The 18,082-nt window shown below is 43.6% G+C and overlaps 4 protein-coding genes across 4 annotated transcripts; 2 read left to right on the forward strand and 2 right to left on the reverse strand.

Moving 5' to 3' along the window:
- Positions 1 to 591: 591 nt before the first annotated feature.
- LOC137908904 (receptor-type tyrosine-protein phosphatase eta-like) lies at positions 592 to 2,775 on the forward strand (the record flags this gene model as incomplete). The annotated part of the gene is made up of 6 exons (XM_068753335.1): positions 592 to 673; positions 1,074 to 1,169; positions 2,149 to 2,248; positions 2,330 to 2,420; positions 2,532 to 2,608; positions 2,707 to 2,775. Coding segments are annotated over exons 2-6 (342 nt in total), but the record flags the coding sequence as incomplete, so codon positions are not given.
- Positions 2,763 to 5,305, forward strand: ptprjb.2 (protein tyrosine phosphatase receptor type Jb, tandem duplicate 2). Its single transcript, XM_068751826.1, has 6 exons — positions 2,763 to 2,841; positions 2,946 to 3,068; positions 3,201 to 3,361; positions 3,462 to 3,597; positions 4,007 to 4,068; positions 4,148 to 5,305. Exons 1-6 carry the CDS (start codon positions 2,779 to 2,781, stop codon positions 4,365 to 4,367), a joined length of 765 nt encoding a protein of 254 aa, XP_068607927.1. The 5' UTR covers positions 2,763 to 2,778; the 3' UTR covers positions 4,368 to 5,305.
- Positions 5,306 to 5,345: 40 nt separating this feature from the next.
- LOC137904595 (transcriptional regulator QRICH1-like) lies at positions 5,346 to 11,016 on the reverse strand. The gene is made up of 12 exons (XM_068748796.1): positions 10,846 to 11,016; positions 10,006 to 10,296; positions 9,845 to 9,928; positions 9,610 to 9,750; positions 8,735 to 9,511; positions 8,449 to 8,626; positions 8,179 to 8,333; positions 7,944 to 8,058; positions 7,474 to 7,582; positions 6,898 to 7,046; positions 6,731 to 6,821; positions 5,346 to 6,187 (listed from the first exon to the last, which is right to left on the reverse strand). Exons 2-12 carry the CDS (start codon positions 10,258 to 10,260, stop codon positions 6,001 to 6,003), a joined length of 2,241 nt encoding a protein of 746 aa, XP_068604897.1. The 5' UTR covers positions 10,261 to 10,296; positions 10,846 to 11,016; the 3' UTR covers positions 5,346 to 6,000.
- Positions 11,017 to 11,526: 510 nt separating this feature from the next.
- Positions 11,527 to 17,880, reverse strand: LOC137899566 (glutamine--tRNA ligase-like). Its single transcript, XM_068743606.1, has 23 exons — positions 17,728 to 17,880; positions 17,298 to 17,448; positions 16,793 to 16,902; positions 16,620 to 16,695; positions 16,470 to 16,534; positions 16,108 to 16,161; positions 15,863 to 15,920; positions 15,690 to 15,764; positions 15,344 to 15,429; positions 15,157 to 15,243; positions 14,989 to 15,088; positions 14,831 to 14,909; positions 14,490 to 14,729; positions 14,316 to 14,408; positions 14,069 to 14,206; positions 13,892 to 13,979; positions 13,487 to 13,633; positions 13,272 to 13,373; positions 12,956 to 13,048; positions 12,645 to 12,772; positions 12,497 to 12,563; positions 12,260 to 12,385; positions 11,527 to 12,122 (listed from the first exon to the last, which is right to left on the reverse strand). The coding sequence occupies exons 1-23, from the start codon at positions 17,836 to 17,838 to the stop codon at positions 12,072 to 12,074; spliced, it is 2,325 nt and encodes a 774-aa protein (XP_068599707.1). The 5' UTR covers positions 17,839 to 17,880; the 3' UTR covers positions 11,527 to 12,071.
- Between the last annotated feature and the right edge of the window lie 202 nt (positions 17,881 to 18,082).

Below are 18,082 nucleotides of genomic sequence, written 5' to 3' on the forward strand. Positions count from 1 at the left end.
ACTCATTATTGTTGTCGTTTCATTTCATTTTATTCATATGCAGTATAATAAACATAAACAAAACATTACAAAGGCAAATAATAGTGCAGGAGAGGAAAAGAAGCCGAATGGGCTTATATAAAAATCCTCCCCTCAAGTTAAACAAAATCAATCAATATATAAAACAAAAAAAAAGGAAGTTAAATAAAAGCTAAAAAGGAAAAGATACACGGAAAAAACCAGCAAACAAACTGAGCAAAAGAAAGAAAGAAAATATAGAAAATAAAATACAGCAAAATAAAAACAATTTTAAAAATAAAACCCAAAATCAAAACAAAAAAAACATCATTATCATCATCATTGTCATTATTGGATGTGTTCAAAAGCTCCAGTCACACAGCTTTAATTACCATGTCAGCCAGGTATCCAACCTGAACACCTGAACCAGTAAAGGCCTTTCATTTGACCAAGCACAGTTAAGAGGTGAGGCCATCATGTGCTGACAACCATCCCAGAGGTGTAGAGTTCCTCACCCCACCCACTGTCTCCTCCCATACAGAGAGAGGGGCGAGGAAGAGAGAGAACTTTATTAAAACCAGAGAACTTTAGGGTGACGTAGAGTCGAGCGGACTGTATACTTTCTCCTCAGGATGTGGCAGAATTAAAACTTTTAATAGAGGCCGGCTTCGAAAAGGTAATCCTGAAACAAGCGTGTAATAATGATGAGGTTTGTTTTGTTGGCGTGAGAGGAAGAACTTGTTGGGCCAGTTTTTCTACAGCTGGGCTGTTGTGTATCTACTGGTAGCAATGAAAGAGAAGTAGAGTAAGGCTGGATTATTCTCCTGGTTTTAGTTACTAGCCCCTGAGCGCTTGAACAATTAAAATCCAAATGGTGAATCCATTACAGTGTTTCTTTGTCAGCAGCTTCTTTTTCTTTTCTTTTCTTTTTTGGGAGGGGGTATTTTCTTTTCTGGCTACTCATAGGCTAAAAGTCCTTTCACGCAACAATGGGAATGGAAAAAGACCAGAAGTAGTTTGCTTTATAACTTATCAATATAACATGTTTTGACAATAATTTTGCATCTTTTTCACAGCGTCAGTAAACCACCTTTTCATCATACAATATCCTGGTTTCCAGCAAAAACAATTTGAATTGAAAATACAAGGCTTACTGCAAGAAAAGACATGAGGTAAGAATGCATTTTCCTTTTAAAACGTTTTTAATAATTTTACCTTCATAATGTTTAGTTTGTGTTTATGTTCTCCAAAGTGATATACTCTGTTCATTTGTAGCAGAATTAGACAAAAACCGCTTGACAAAATTTCCTGAAAGTTGGTGGAACAAGGCAGAGAAGGATTCATTAGATGCTGTACTGGGTCTGGATTATATATATATATATAAAAAAAGGTGGATTAAGGAAGTGAAATTCCTCCCATCAGAACAAGAAATTCTGAAACCGCATTTTCCCTTGCAAATGGTTCCAAGGCCGAGGTGGAAGGTTTCATGGTGGAAGAATTTAGATGAATTAGATCTAGCCTGCCTGTGACAGGGTGCCGAGAGAGGAACTGTGGTACTGCATGAGGAAAAATGTCAGAGTAGCTCAGGGCATGCATGACAGGAGTAACGTGTGCAGTAGGAGTGACAGGGGATGAAGGAAAAGTTCTACAAGACAGTGGTGAGGCCAGCCATGATGGACGGCTCAGGGACAGTGGCTCTGAGGAAAAGACAGGAGGCGGAGCTAGAAGTGGCGGCGATGAAGATGCTGAGGTTCTCCTCCGGAGTGACCAGGTTGGATAGGATTAGAAATGAGGCAATTTAGACGTTTAGACATTTTGGAGATAAGGTCAGAGAGAGACCAGACTTCGCTGGTTTGGACATGTCCAGAGGAGAGACAAGGGACTATATCGGTAGAAGGATGCTGAGGATGGAACTGCCAGTGAACAGGGCTAGAGGTTAACTCAGGAGAAGATACATGGATGTAGTGAGGGAGGACATGAGAGTGGCTGGTGTTGGGAGGAAGATGCAAAGGACAGGGTGAAGGGGAGAAAGTTGATTTGCTGCGGTGACCCCTGATGACCCCCGGTAGTCTTTTTTTATTTGTTGCCAATAAGACAACACCAGGCTTACTTAATGAAAATGGTTTCATGCACGTCATTTATATTCCACAGGGTACAAAGTTTCTCAAGAACTCAAATTGTACAGGAGTTAAACGTCCAATGTCTGGAGCTCGCAGCTTATGACAACAGAGGCTTTCAGCAACAGTTTGAGGTAACAGTATGTTTGGGTTAAACTCTGGCTGAAGCTCGAGACGTGGTCAGCGTGTCTGCTACTATATCTGCTTCTGTTAAGGAGCTAAATGAAGTCGGCACCAGTCTTCCAAAAATAGTGGGAGACTCAGAGATCAACAGAGGAAAGAACAGATACCCCTATGTATTGCCATGTAAGTGCAAAGCTCATCATTCTGCAGCAGTTTGCGCTATATGTCAATGTAAGCGTGCCAACGCCTGAGTTTTATTGTCTGCTTTCCATTTCCTAACCATGCTGGCCACAGATGACCACTGTCGGGTGAGGCTGTCCATCCAAAACTCCCAGCAGCACACTGACTACGTCAACGCAAACTTTGTGCCTGTGAGAATTCATTTCCATTTCTGTTTTCCTTGGTACACCCACCACCTTTCTGTCTACACCCAACTGCGGCTGTTTAATGAATGCTTGTCTGGGTTCAGGGCGGTTGTTCAGAAAGAGACTTCATCTGCACCCAGGGTCCTTTGAGCAACACCATCGCTGACTTCTGGAGGATGGTGTGGGAGCAAAATGTGAGAATAATCGTCATGGTGACAGCTCTCAGACACAAGGATGTGGTGAGTAAAACATTTTGTTCCTGTAGGCGGATGCTATTTTTAGACAGCCTTTACTTTTCACATGCACCATTAGAGAGAAACCCTAAACGAGTCTTTTGTTGCAGGTGTTGTGTGAAAAGTACTGGCCTCTGAAACAAGGGAGCGTTTATCACGGATTGATTCAAGTGACAACAGTGTGCCGTACACAAGGCCCGGATTATTTTATCACCACCATTAACCTCAGGCAGGTGAGAGAGGCCGATGCATCGATCATCTTCTTTGGCTTTAAGCCTCTGCTGTCGGCTGGTATGCCAGTGATCAATCTAAAGGAAGAAGGCGTCCTTCTTCCGTCGATCTAAAGGAATTCTCTCATATTTCAGAGAGACTGTCCAATAGGCAGGACAATCAGACACTACTATTACCCTTCCTGGCCGGATCGGGGCGTCCCCAAAGACCCTTCGTCGCTGTGTGCCTTCACCAACCAGGTGCGGCTCAATCTGGAAGCCATCCCTCGCCTGGGGCCGACCGTGGTGCACTGCAGGTCTGACCTTTAGTCCATCGCATTTTTAGTTCAGGAAACACATTGCTGCTTCATGTTTAAGTCAGATGCTAAAGTCGGTTCTCTGCTCGCGGTGTTTCAGCGCAGGCATTGGCCGTTCAGGGACTCTCGTGACGTTGCTGTGGATGATGCAGCTTTGTGCGAGGGGCATCCGGCCTGATATCCGGGCTGCTGTGGAGGACCTGCGGCTGCATCGCATGTGGATGGTTCAGAATCTGGTTAGTGATGATCGTTACTAATAAATCATTTGTTCAATTTGTTCTTTATTTAAAAGTACAGTATTGGGTAAGCAATTTATTTTAACTAAAACATTTTTTTTTATTCTCATTATGCAGGTAAATATTTATATCATTTAAATTTTGTTTTAAAGAATAGTTGAACATATTGCGAGGTATTACAGAAAACCTACTGGAAAGTAGCTAAAACTATTAAACATATACATGCAGTGAAATTAATATTTGCTGGGAAATGTATTAAGAGCAGAAACATGAGATACTTAACAAATTAATTTATTAAATTTTCCATCACTGCTCGATTATTAATTTGACCGTGGTATTTAGAGTATTTAAATCCACACCTGTACTTCCCATTACTTTCAAAGTGACACAGATTCCTTTGTGTTTTAAGGAGCAGTACGTATTTGTCCATCAGTGTCTGCTGCACTGGCTTCGTGGGGGAAGCTCAACATAGTGAGAACACACATTCACTTTTAGCATTGAAAGCAGATGACAACATTCTAATTGCCATTTTTCTTCTATTTACCTGTAGCCCCCACACTCAGAGGCCCAGTTCCAGCGTTAACCACATTCAAGCTCAACCTCACAGCTCCTCGGCGCAGGGAAACCCAACATGGAGGAGGCGTCACCAACGACGGATGCTTCCATCCAACCAGCCACAGAACACAGTGCAACAGATTTTACAACCTGGGAACCTGCTGAGGAGGCTGTTGCCTTCCTCGGCCTCCAATCCAGGCTCACATGCTCCCTGAACAAGTATCACAAAGTCAAGCAGGGAGCTGCTGAGTTAAAAGGCCTTCGGACGGTACCTGAGAGAAAGACTCCATGTGTTAAACCATTCTTGCATGCAACGACTGGCCCTGAGGGCGAAAAGGCTGGCGTGACAGCATGTAAAAAACATGCTGATAAAGCAGCTAGCTGTTAAGAAAACCGGCTGTTCAAGTTCGATCATTCTTCTCTCAGGCGATACTCAGTGCGAGAATGATTATGCAAACGATTAAGCATGAAAGGTAGGTTTTTAACTCTTTGCTGCCTCCACTACTGAGGAAGTGGTGTTGTGAGATGACTTTTATTTAAGCTTTTTCTAAAAAAAACAATCATGCACCATTCTACATCACACGATTCAGCCAATCAGCATTTCATGATCCATGTGGCAGAGAGTTGAAACCAGAATTACTAGAAAGGCAGACACATGGTATAGTGGCTGTACAAAAAGGTCATGTTTCAAAAAGTCCCAGGCACTGCCATTCTCCTGAGATGACTGAAACCCATCACAGCACATAAAGGAGCTATATGAGTATGATACAGGGGTACCCACCTGATGACCCCAATGAAACCCTTAGCCCCTTCTATCCTGCCCTGTGATGACTATAATCCATACCCATTTAGCAAGGTGAAAAGGATTGTAACATCCAGTCCCATTCCGGTATGCAGTCAGACAAGTTTGGCTCAGGGATGAGGATGCCCCTGCCGTGCAGAGTCCAGTGCACTTTGGGTAATAACACCATATCCTGTGTTTGTAAAACTATAGAACGTGAAGGGTTGACCCACTTCTTTTGAATTATTTAATCAGTTCTGTAATAAACTTGATAATCCCCTCTCCAGGTGAGTTTTGGGTTTGTCGATTGACAGGACAGCAATCAGCGTCTCTCTTCCTCTCTCTGCAAGTGCAACGTTCTAATAAATATATTCATCATCATCAGCGGCTGGAGTCAAGAGTCGATACCGTATTGCAATAAAGTCCATGACCTGGTGCGATTCTCCGCCGCAGAGCTGGGCCCAGCAGTGCCGAAGAGGCAGCCACTGACTAGCAAGTCATCTGCAGAGTTTAGCAAGTGGCTCAATTAGACGAGACGTGTGACACAAATTAAGAGGGAGACTTGAAATAGAGCTTTTATCTTATATTTTGGACACTTAATCCAGTCGTGTTACTAATGAGGTACTCAATGAGACGTTTGATTGTGACTAAGGCAGATGAGGGGACGATAAAGCAATGATGAGGGACGCCTATGGACAGCAACATAGCACAGGCCCACCCCAGGTAATGTACACATACATATATTACAGAAAGAAAAAAAACATAAATGTTGTACTATTGGTGAGGTGAACCAACGATTAAAATAACATTTCAATTAGAGTTTGGGTCCAACAAATAGAGAAATTTCATCCTTTGGCAAAGTAAAAAGTATAAAAGCACGTTAAGTTGGACAATGATCATAATTGGCTATATGTGTATGTACAATGTGTGTAAAATAAGTGGAAGTGTGATGAGTATAAACATACATGCTACCCTTGAAGGTCAGAGAATAGAAAACTGATAACGAGCAATCAAAAGGCTGGGTGAAGAGAAGAGACTAGTCCTTTTATTGTTCTCTGGTAGTCCAACTAGTGCACGCTCTCAGACATGTTGATGACTTCCTGGATGTCACGGACGACAAGGATGCGGGCAAGCATCTGCTCCAGCTGTTCTTTTGGGATGGGTTGGGTGGAGTACCAGATGGGACTGTTTGGAGCGACCACGGGCTCTGGGGTCAGGTAGAAGGTGTCGTTGCGACCCTTTGCGCTCTGCGGACTAAAGGAGAACATGGTCCCGATTCAATCCTCCAACAGTACCAGCTGATAAAAATTAGTTTTAGGCTACCTTAAAACACATTCGTACGAGATGATGGTCCTTTTTTCTAATATTTCTTGGCTTGTGTTTGTAAAAAAAGAACTTAGAGCTTGCCAAACTACAAATAAATATCGCTGACTTTCAAAGTACCTCGAGATTACCACTTCTAATATTTCTATTGGAAAAAATATGATCATACGTTTCATTTTGTGTCTAAACGTTCCATCTGGGATAAGAAAATCTGCTACGTAACATTTTGGTCTCTATTCAAAAGTAGATATAAAAGGCCAACCAGATTAGCAATATTTATTCTCTGGCACAATAGGTGCAGAAAACACACAAATATAGACATTATATACACAACAACCATGCTTTGTTAGTTGCCTAGCAACAGTGTTGTGACAAGTTTAGCCACTTGAACCGAGTCCATTTAATTCCACTCCAAATCTGTCAATAACATGGATAACATGGCAGTTTTATTTAAAGTTAGCATTTTATATTCACCATTTAAAGAGGTAGAAATCGTAGAGCTTGATGGGACATCGCAGAGGGTTCTCCGGATCCTCCAACTGCTCTGAATACATGTCGTCTGTGACTGAAATGAGACAAACCACAGTTTATTCACCTAAAAATGAAGATTCCTCTCAAACACTGCGGCAGCAATCCCGTACCTTTCTGTCCTATGAACCGCTCGGTTGACTTCAGGTATCGGATGCTGGTGCTTTTGTCTTTGGGGTTATTGGGACTCTTCCTGGTGTGTCTCAGCACCTTAGAAAATGCCACTTTTAGATGCTGATCCACGGTCTTCAGGAGAAAATACCTATAAAAACAACAAGCGGTATATAAATGTAGTTATTCCAGCACATGTTGATTGAGTTCCATGTATTGGCAATTTGTTTGGACATTGCTGGGATTTAAAAGTGTTCCATGTTGCTTTTATGTATAAAAGCATGCTGCAGAAAATATCTCTTAATATAAAAAAAACAAAACATTGTTTTATTTACCGGTAACCAGACAAGTTAATTGAGAATGAATTCTCTTTTTCCAATAACAACCTGGACCTAAGCGGCATGTTTTTAGTGGTGGGAGGAACCCGGAGAGAACCCACGCAGACACGGGGAGAACATGCAAACTCCTCACAGAAAGGTCGCAAGTCGAATTTGAACCCGCGACCTTCTTGCTGCGAGGCAGCGGTGCTAACCACCGTGCTGCCCAAAGAAACAACAAAAGTAAATGCTGCAACTCACTTAGTATTAAAGAACATTAAAGTCGTTAGCAGCGTCGAGGGAGAATGAGCTCCCAGCTGTTTACATTCCCACAGCATCTCCTCCGTCACATGGCTGGGGATTATATAACCTGGTAGAGGAAGCAAAGAGAACGTAAAGAAGACGCATTTATATTAGTTTCATCCTCATTATCATAAAAAGATCGTAACACTCCCAGAACTTTTCTAGTTCCCTAACCTACATAAAGAAGAGCCATCAGGAGAAGGCTAAGAATAAATCACGCTAATGCAAACAGAATACATACTATAAAAATCAGATATATAATTTAACTGATGTTTGGTTTAGCCTTCGTTGACTCACACCGATATAACCCTGGATTGTAAATGTGTATCGCTATTGGGAACGGTATGGGAAAGAAAAAAACGCGTTGATGAAACATCAATATGACTTCAGTGTAGACTTGTAATAAATAACATAAGTTCTGAGCACACCTATAGGATGAACAGACGGTCTCCACGGCTCCAAGATTTGGTGCAGACTATGAGCAAAGCGAGTGTAGTACTGATCCGAGAAAATGTCATCCACACGGCCATTATCGAACAAATACTGTAGAGAAAAATAGGAGATATAAAGATGCGGTCAAACAGCGGTTTCGTATCAAGTACTAAGAGAGATGCAATAAATGTTGAGCGGACGGTGTGCGTTTCTCTGCAGGGATAAACATACTTTTTGTATGCACAGAAATACATAATAGAGAACGTCAGCCTCGTAAGACTCCTCCTCCAGGCCCCGAGCTTCTGTCGTCATCCAAGACAAACCCATGCAGAGTTCCGCGACTGCACACGACACCAAGTCCTCCTGGAAGCGCAGCGCCTGGCGCCCTAAAGTACACGCAGAAACACATTAATGGGTGCGGAAACAGATGAACTACAAAGGCACAAACAACAGAACGCTGTGCTAATACTATAAAAACATATTCCGTTCGTATCCACTTACGGCCAATTGGAGCCAGTTTGTTTTTATCTAATTTGTCCATCTCCGCATTTTTCCTTTGCGCCCAAAGCCGCCACACGTCCAGGCCCTCCTCTGGTTTCAGAGTAGCAGGCAGCAGCAGCTCCTGCACCTGAACTTGCTGTTGGCCTTGGCCATCTACTTCAGCTACCACCGTCTGACCCTGCGAAGAAACAGACACGCCTTCATTTTTCCAATCAACAGATACATGCCTTCTGGTGTGTTATGATAGCATTAATGTGATGAAGATTGAGCGTTACTGTGTTGATACCTGTAGCTGTTGTGCGTCCTGTCCCGACAGCGCCTGCGTGTGCAGCACCTGCTGCTGTGGGTCCCAGATTAGGGACTGTGTAGCATTGGAGTAGCCCTGCACTGCCACTGGAATGTGGATGTTTCCGTTCATCAGCTGTGCAGGGAACAGTGCGTTTGCCGCGAGCGTGTGGACCACTTCTTCTTGACATCCCATCGCTCCAGAGCTTGTGATGCTGGACACAGCCTGCGCCGTTTGACTTTGACTGGAAGGGATTTTCAGTTTATCGTTTTCAACCGTAACTTGTGTCGGCATCGCGGCCATTGTTGTAGTGTTTGTACCCGCGACCTGCACAGTTCCATAAGCCTCCTGGGGGATGGCAATGTGCGTGACCTGCTCGCGGGCTCCAGAAGCGGCAGGAGCAGAGTAGACGGGGATTGTCCAAGTCTCCCCTGTGGGACTGGTGATGGTCCCCGTAGCGCTGTAAAGGTGGGAGCTGTCCACGGTCAGCAGGTCCGGGCGCAAGGACACATAACTTTGCTGCTGTCCCTGTCCCTGGGGGATAGCCAGGACTGTAGCAACTTGTTGACCAGGCAGGGCATAGGACACAGTGATGGGCATGTCGACCTTTCGCTTTTTGGCTGGCTGGAGAACACCTGCTCCCTGTGATGCGGCGACGGTAGTTCCAAGCACCCTCCTCTCAACATTGTCCTGTTGCTGGGTGGGAGAGAGAGCGCCCACTGTCTGGATTTGGATCTGTTGCCCTCCAGCAACGGCTGCCACCAACTGGGCTTGCAGCTGAAACACATGGAAGGGAGACAAATGTGATATAACTACATTCTAACTTCATCAATGGTGTTGAGACCATGTGCCTAACCATGCCTCCATTAGCACACCTGCTGGTGCTGCTCCTCAGTAAGCTCCCCAGGCTGAATCAGCTGTGCAGTAGTAACACCCTGAAGCTGCTGATGTGAGCCAGAGGGCATTTGGAGGATCTGACCGAGCATCTGACCTTGCTGCTGCCCTTGAATCTGCACCTGAACAGAGGTTTAGGAAAACACTGAGCACACCTAATTTCAATTTAATAGAAGTAAGCGATACATAACATTACAGTATAATAAAAGTGAAAACCTGAACTATCTGTTGCTCTGTATTCTGCTGCTGTGATGTGGATTCCTGCATCTGTTGCTGCTGTGGCTGGACCTGCACCTGAACCTGAAACGCGTGACAGAATGTGAGAGAAAGCTCCTCTTTTCAGGATCATTATGCGACCATTTAGTGATCTCATTTACCGGACAAGCCAGTTCCAACAACGACCCTGCCACCTCTGTGCTGTCCGTGTAGATGCAGTTAGCGTCTTGTTGGTAGATCATAGTGGTGGTGGTCGTCGTGGTATCTCCACTTTGCTGGCTGAACTCCTGTAGGGCATCGGGACCCTTGCTGGCCAAAGACTCCAGAAACTCCTTCATTCGATGCTGAGGAATGCTTCGAGCCTTCTGCCTCACAAGCTCCTCATAGGAGCCGGTACCATCCAGGGAGTTATTCATCGCTGCTGACAAATGTCTGTTCTCGAAGAGTAGAATCTGAGGAAAAGAGAAATATATTTAAAAACAGAGGTACACGGTTGATCTAATTAATGAAGGCAAATCACATTTCGATAGCTGACCGACAACTAAGCGTGTGGCAACGCAGAAAGATGGTAATAGGAAAGGGTTAATTCTCGATTAGTGTGTGCGAGCACGGACAAAAGCGCGGCCACTTTCCAAATCCGCTGCAGTTTTCCCAGCAGCGAACCAACTGCTGCATAATCAAGCCAATATATTTTCACATTTCCATGCAGCTGCTTTACAATAGCAATCTAATCGCTGTTTACACAACAAGCTAGGTTAGCCAGCTAACTAGGGGCGTGTTGTTTGCAAATAATATGCAGCCGCTGTTGAGTTTAGCAAAGTGCAACGACGTGATCATAGACAACATACGCGCGTTCGCTTTGCATCAGGATGTATATAAACAGATAGCAATTAAAAGTGTAGCAACAACCCCACACACCCTTCCGCTCACGTTACATTGACTGTATTTTGTTATCGTACGGGCTAGCTAGCAAGCTAATATTAGCGGGCGCGTTCGCTAACCTCTTCCTCAACCGGGCCAAGGTTCGAGCCGCCCACAATCGCTTCTCTACCCTTGAAATAAGTCTCCTCTTCCAATGAGCAGGGACGAGAAGTGTTACTGGCGTGTGTCGGTGGTTGAATTATCCTTTATCTTTTCCTAATTTTCGTTAAAATCTTAGCTGTAGTTTTTCTTATTTCTTAGCCACTCATATTTCGCTGGGCGCCATCTTAAAACGCTGCCAATGGACCAATGAGGCAGCGAATTGTAATTCTCTCGTGGTGTCGCGATACTTTTGCCACATGATCTCGCGGTAACTGAAGCTGGTGGGCAATCTCGTTAAGGGTGACACGCACATGAAAAGAAGTCCACAAGATCGGGTAGATATCAGTCCACCTTAAAACACTGTTATGCCAGACAGTCACTCCGAGCGGTTCACTGGCCTCTGAATCTTTTAAGGTAGTCTAACAGAGTTGCGCTAAATATCTGGGAGATGTTCTCGGAACCCCGGGCAATTGAGGGTTAATCCCTACGCGCAATACTTCAGCATGGTCAAATACTTCAAAGTGGAACAAAACGTACTTTTCTTATTTATGAATATTAATGAGGGCAAAGCTATTTTGCAGCAAAAATAAAGTTTTTGCTTCTGCATGCAACACTTTATCACCCTTCTGACTGGTAACAGAGTTCGTCCGATATGTTTTCAATCAACTTTATTATATGAACACAACTGTCCAATCAACCATTGACTCTGCAAATTATAACTTGTACTATAAATCACATTGCATAACATTTTTGCAAAATATACACATTTTCCAATGAATTGTTTAAAAATATTAGACCAGTATCACAGGTTTTGATTATTTATTCTTGTTTCCTATCAAAAGGGAAAACATGAAGTCCCCCAAGTTTATTTAGATTTTTTTAAACAAAACATTGCTTTGGCAGTGACTTCCCACGCTTGTAAGAAAGGTTTGCATGGCATGAGAGCATTTTTCACGAGTGGATTTTAAATCAGCAAACAGGAGGTCATTGTTGAGTGAAGAAATTTGTGCATGAAACAAAAGAGAAACACTGATTGAAGTATTACTGCTGTGGCTGAGTCAGTCTCAGCCAAAGCAGTCTGTTGTCTTGCTGACAAAACATTAATTGGGTAAATTTGTCAATAATTATGAATTGGCAAATAATTAGGACATGTATCCATCCATGGGCTATTGGGAAGCAGGAAATGTGGCTGGACGGCAGCCAATCAGATCTTCCCGGAATCTTCTTTGAGGGTGACCGTTCTGTTGAAGATGAGCTGCAGTAAAATAAAAATAACGGTTACATTAATATATGTTAAACAAACATTATTCAGTTAACTAAAACTACGTAGTTTTATAAACAGGCATTGGTAATATAAAACAACCGTTTCAGATTACAAATGTCGCTTCATACCTTATCTTCGGTGCTTTCAGGGTCCACAGAGAAGTAGCCGACTCTTTCAAACTGAAATCTATCTAGAACCTTTGCTCCCTTGACTGAGATATCCACAAAGGCACCAGGGAGTATCTGCATGGAATTCTATATGACAAAAGAAAAATGAAGCACTTCCTTTAACAATCACTGCACCGATGGACAAACCTCAGCTAGGCCAGACAAACGTCCTGTCGCAGGACTACAAAACGTACTCACAGGATTGATGTCACTCAGGAAGCCATTGGGCACTTCTGATGGATCCTCTGGATGTTTGTGCAGGAAGCTACAGGGAGAAGTTGTTAAGTTGAGTTTTCTACAAGGTCTACTGGTTAGAAACGACAGCGTACGACTTCCTGTAACTTACAGCCTCTCATAAAGGCGTACTTCACACACCAGCGGCTGGCTGACCCACTGGACGAAGGCCTTTGGTTTCTCTGCAGTCTCAGAACTGAGGCAGGTCGCCTCCAATTCAATCACTTTACCCTGAGCATCCTGATAAACAAAAGGGGATGGATGTGTTGTGAGGACCAGATGAAGTGTAAAATAGAATTATGACATGTACAGGTGGGAAACACTGCTAAGGAAGCACAAGTAATGACACATCACTGCTCATTTGAGGTTCCATTTCTGGCTAAAGTATAAGCAGACATGTGGACCAAACACCCGGACTCTTACCTTGATGACCTTGTGGACTGATATGACATACCCAGCATGCCTTAGGCCTACAGGCTGTTCCGGAGTGAGACGCTTGTAGCCCTTTTCCATCACCTACAAAATAAGGAATCCATCATCCTACTCCTTTTGAGCATCCTAGATATGTATATACTTTTCTGAAAATGTGTTTGTTTATTTTATTTTAGTTCATTTTGAGTTTGTCTAATGTTTGACGCTCAAATAAAAAAAACAAAAAATCATCATCAGTCTAAAGTCCACAAGGAAATGATGCTAATTATACAGTGAGTGCATTTATTTTGGGGGAATTCTCCCTGACCTCTCTGAAGTCACTTTGCTCAATGTAGATTACACGTGTAAATGAAACGAGGTGGCTGCCCTTGGCCTCGTCCGCAGGGAAGTTTGGTACTCGCACATCTGACTGAGACAGAAGAAGACAGCAGGAATATTCAGCAGAAGATTCACAGGACACTAGAATTTCTCAGGGTGCAGTTTGACATGTAATCTTTGTCCATCTGTCAGTCATTAACGCACCTTCGTGCTCTCAGGAAGGTTGGTTATGGTGATTTTGAGCGGTTCCAGAACAGCCATGACTCTGGGTGCCGTGTCGTTCAGCACATCCCTCACACACGCATCCAGAAGATGGGGCTCTGTCGTCGTCTGGGAAACTGTGACTCCGACCTGCGAGCAGAGGCAACATATTACACAACAGCAGAATCCCCTTCAGGGTTAGTTATGCAGTTTTATAGTAATGGTAATGTTGTGGCAGAGTTTGTTGTTAAAAACAGATACGCAGATTTCTTAAGGATCATGATTCCACTATGAGAGAGTTCGTTCAACCAGGAAAATATCCTGCTGTTAATTCCTTCACAGACCATTGCAATAATAATAACAACAATCATCATGTCCTGCACGCATCCCTCCATCCATTCCGCATACCCGTGCACAAAAGTTGTTGATTGCCTCTGGTGGGAAGCCTCTCCTTCTCAGCGCTGTCAAAGTGAAGAGTCGGGGATCATCCCAGTCTCTGCAGTTAGAAAATACACGGTCGAAATGTAACCGAGATATTTGACTTGACCAGAACACTGAAAATAAAACAAAATAAAGTTGCTTTACCTGACCACACCGGAATCTACCAGCTTGATGATCTTCCTCTTGGACACCACGGTGTAGGTGAGATTCAGTCGCCCATATTCCCACTGGACAGGGCAATACAAGTCCAGAGCATTACACAGCCAAAAGTACGATGAGCGCCTGTCAAAGATAAAACGAATGGAACAAGATATTATGATGCATTTGCTGTCTGAGAGAAAGACTGCGATGCAGCTGAACTACAGAAGAGAGCCAAAGAAGTTCTGTTTACCGGGACTGGAACTCTTTCGTACAGAGTGAATGCGTGATATTTTCAATGGCGTCACACAAACAGTGGGTATAGTCATAAGTCGGGTAGATGCACCTGAACACAAGAAGAAAAAGTTAGACGAAGATTGTTCAGGGAGACACACGTTCGTCAAATGAGAGGTTCAGGATATCCCACCATTCATCCCCCGACCGATGGTGAGGGGTGTACTTGATTCGGTATGCCACAGGGTCCAGCTTCCCATCCTCCATGACCATCTTCATCCTTAGAGTGACATCTCCCTCCGCAAACAGGCCCTTCTTCATCCTCTCAAACAGCACCAGGGACTCCTCGATGGGTCGCTCTCTCCACGGCGATGGCGGAACATTATGGCCCTTCAGTTCTTCTACTTTCTGGTGGCACACATAAGCATGGCCCCTAAAGGAAAACACATGTAACAATTAAACAACATTTACCGTCTTACTGCACAATAATAATCATGCACGTATAACTCCTCAGAACCTGAAAGCAACACCCACCGGCGAACGAGATCGACAGCAAGGTCGTAGAGTTTCTGGAAGTTGTCAGACGCATGTGTGACAGCATAAGGTTTGTAGCCTGCGTGATACAGCGAGATCGATATGACAATGTCCTCAATGACAGCAAGATTCCGTCAAATCCAAAACGTTAAACTCACCGAGCCACTCAACCATTTCCTTAATAGCAGTGAAGTATTTTTCCTCCTCTTTCTCCGGATTTGTGTCATCATACCTCAAGAAACAAATTCCGTTGTTTGCCTGTGGGAAGAGATACATTTTACAGGAAACAGTAGCGGGATGATCAGCTAATATTAGTGATCCATTACCTTTGCATAACCAAAGTTGAAGTTGATCGCTTTGGCATGTCCAATGTGAAGGATCCCGTTGGGCTCAGGAGGGAAACGAGTACGAATCTACACGAGTGGACGACAGAAAAATATCCATATTAAGACCACAAAACCTTCAATTTGAGGATTCCTCTAAAGTTAAAACATGCGCATATCAAGCCTGTACCTGCCCACCAGTTTCCTCCATGTGCTTCTTAAGCAAGCTCATCGTGTTTGGTGTAACCACGTAGCCCTCAGTCGTGTAGTTCTCTCCTGATGGAAGGCGCAGATGAAAGATCAGCAAGGAGAGTAATTTACTGACTCAATGCACACAAAGCCAGAATGCAGGTGGTCCCCAGGTGGTCCCCAGGTGGTCCCCCAGGTGGTCAACCTGTCCTCACTACCGTTTGTGAATGACTGGAAGGATGTCCCTCTGATACCCAATCATGATACATCCTGATCACGCTCTTTCGTTGTCGCTCCTGCCACAACTAGCTTGAAACATATTATTGGCACCTAACTAAACGTCTCACCTGGTTTATGAAATTTCAGCGCTTCTCCTCTGAGCTGCTCCATGAGTGACATTCCCTCCCCCGTCACACCCTGACCTAAATAACAAACGCAGTGGCAATAAAACAACAACAAAACCATAAACAGAACTTTTGAGCCCACTGCCGCCTGGTTGCCTTTTGGACCTTGGTCTTACCATTCACTGCCGCACCCTCTTGCTTTGCGTCATTCACCGTTGCTTTCACTTTCTGAGGCTGTAAAATAGATAAATATTTAACAGACGGAATCAAACCGCTCAGAATGCACCAAACAAGAAAAGACATTTGGAGACATTTTCCTCCAGTTATTTGCATCCTTGCAAAGTGGGAGGACTGATATCACTGTCGCACACGTATGGCAAATACAAAGCTACAAGAAAATAAATCACGTGACATGCTTTACCTTAGATTTCTTCTCCAGGTCAGCCTCTGTCTTTGGTCCTAGCAGATGTAGGACCTTTAGAACAAAGATCATTGTTAATGGATTGGTAATAAATGCACATCAGAGATTGTAGGACTCTACCTTCACTTACATTTTATTTGTAACCTAAATAACTGTTGCTACTTACATGTATATGTGGGTAAATATATATGTATATACACTGTATTATGCAAGTTCTGCACAACTTGTAGACTTTTATGATTTATATGATCCTGTACTGGACTGGAACCAAAATTTCCCTGAGGGAACATAACTATCTCACTAACTATCCATCCAAACATGCTTCTTCTCACAGGGAAGTATGAAACAATAAAAACACACACCTGCATGTCCACTTCATTTTTGATACCCTTTCCTTCAGCCCATTTAAGGGCAGTGCGTGCTTCTCCTGCATCGGACACAATTGTTCAGTGTCACCATTAGGATTCCGTAGTTACTAAAATATTGAACATCTACTCAGTGTGAGCTCGTACCCATCAGCAGCCCCATGTTGAAGTGATACCTCTCCTTTATCAGCTGTTCCCGATACTTCTTAATAACAGTCTCCACCTGCAGGACATTCCACAGTTACTGGCAACACCAGAACCAGTGAAACCTGTAAAAAGTAAAACAAAAAAGAAGCTTTTTTTCTGGCTCGTCCACTTACAGCATCTTCGATCTGCTCTGGCGTTATGATCACTCCAACTCCACAAGCTTCTTCAAACTCCTTCTGGTTGACGGGGTCCTGAGGATGACTCTTCAGAAAGTCAAGTGCAGCTGCAAAAAAAAAATATATATATATATATACATAAATACAGTACAGTACAGAATTCAGTACAACACACAAGTCATTTTCTTCCATTATTTGTGTGCAAAACCGATATCTTAAGTTTTCAGAAGCCCAAATAAGGAGCTTTGGCCTCATTCATCCTGCCATAATGTGCATTTGCACAGCGTTCACCAGAGCGACTCTTCGTATCTACGATCAATATGCGTCAGTGATTTTGCCACACTGCAAATATAAAATGTTTAATAATCTAATTATCTACCATACCAAGAAACATTTTTTGGATATTAAAAGTAACAAAATTTGTGAGCACAAAATAAACTATTATTATAAATCTTTGCTGCGACCAGTCACGTGACAAACACGCCCAAATGTCCGCCGCTACCTGCCAGCTGAAGCTCGGTGGAGATTTTGCTCTGGGCTATGCTCGCTGAGAGGAAAGGCAGCCGCTTGGGATCTTTAAGGCGAGACGCCATCGTGTACAGCAACGTGCCCATGGGTTTAGCCACCGCCTCGGCCCCACAATCACGCCGAGCCTGTTGACACAGAACGAAGAAGAAGAAGAAGAAGAACTTTTTATTTCTCTTCGAAATCGAAAGTAGTTTTTTTGCTTAAGCCAAGACAAACAGGACAAAAACTATATTTATCTCGATGAGACAGTTCGAAAGTAATCTTCGGAATGCGAAAGTGAAAGTGAACTTAAACGTATTTTAAAAATGAACCGCGATTAAAATGACAGGAGCTGAGAACTAAAACTAAAGTAGATGTCAACCACATTTCACAGTCACGCTGTTTCCCCTTATTCTAGGCGGTACCTGAATTATCGCGTCTTTCAGCGAAGAGCTCAATGCCTCATTTTTCAGCGTTTCTTTGGCTCTCTGCTCACTGAGTCCAATGGAAGTGAAAAGCGTCAATGTATCCTCCATTATTGGACCGACTCGTCTCCAGACAAAGCCACACACAACACAAATACGTCTCCGCTCTACTTCAGAGAAAAAGAGGGTCGTTTCTTAAATGCCTAAAAAGTGACGTAAAAATCGACAAGAGTACAACACGACCATGTATTGGCTAATCGCAAATAGAATTGCCGGAAGTTACCGCCCACTAGAGCGGAGGGAGCCAATCAGGAGTTGCGCTGATGTCAACAACGGGAGAGAATACCGGAACATG

Source organism: Brachionichthys hirsutus, chromosome 2, assembly GCF_040956055.1.
Source record: "Brachionichthys hirsutus isolate HB-005 chromosome 2, CSIRO-AGI_Bhir_v1, whole genome shotgun sequence".
In the NCBI taxonomy this organism is placed as follows: domain Eukaryota; kingdom Metazoa; phylum Chordata; class Actinopteri; order Lophiiformes; family Brachionichthyidae; genus Brachionichthys; species Brachionichthys hirsutus.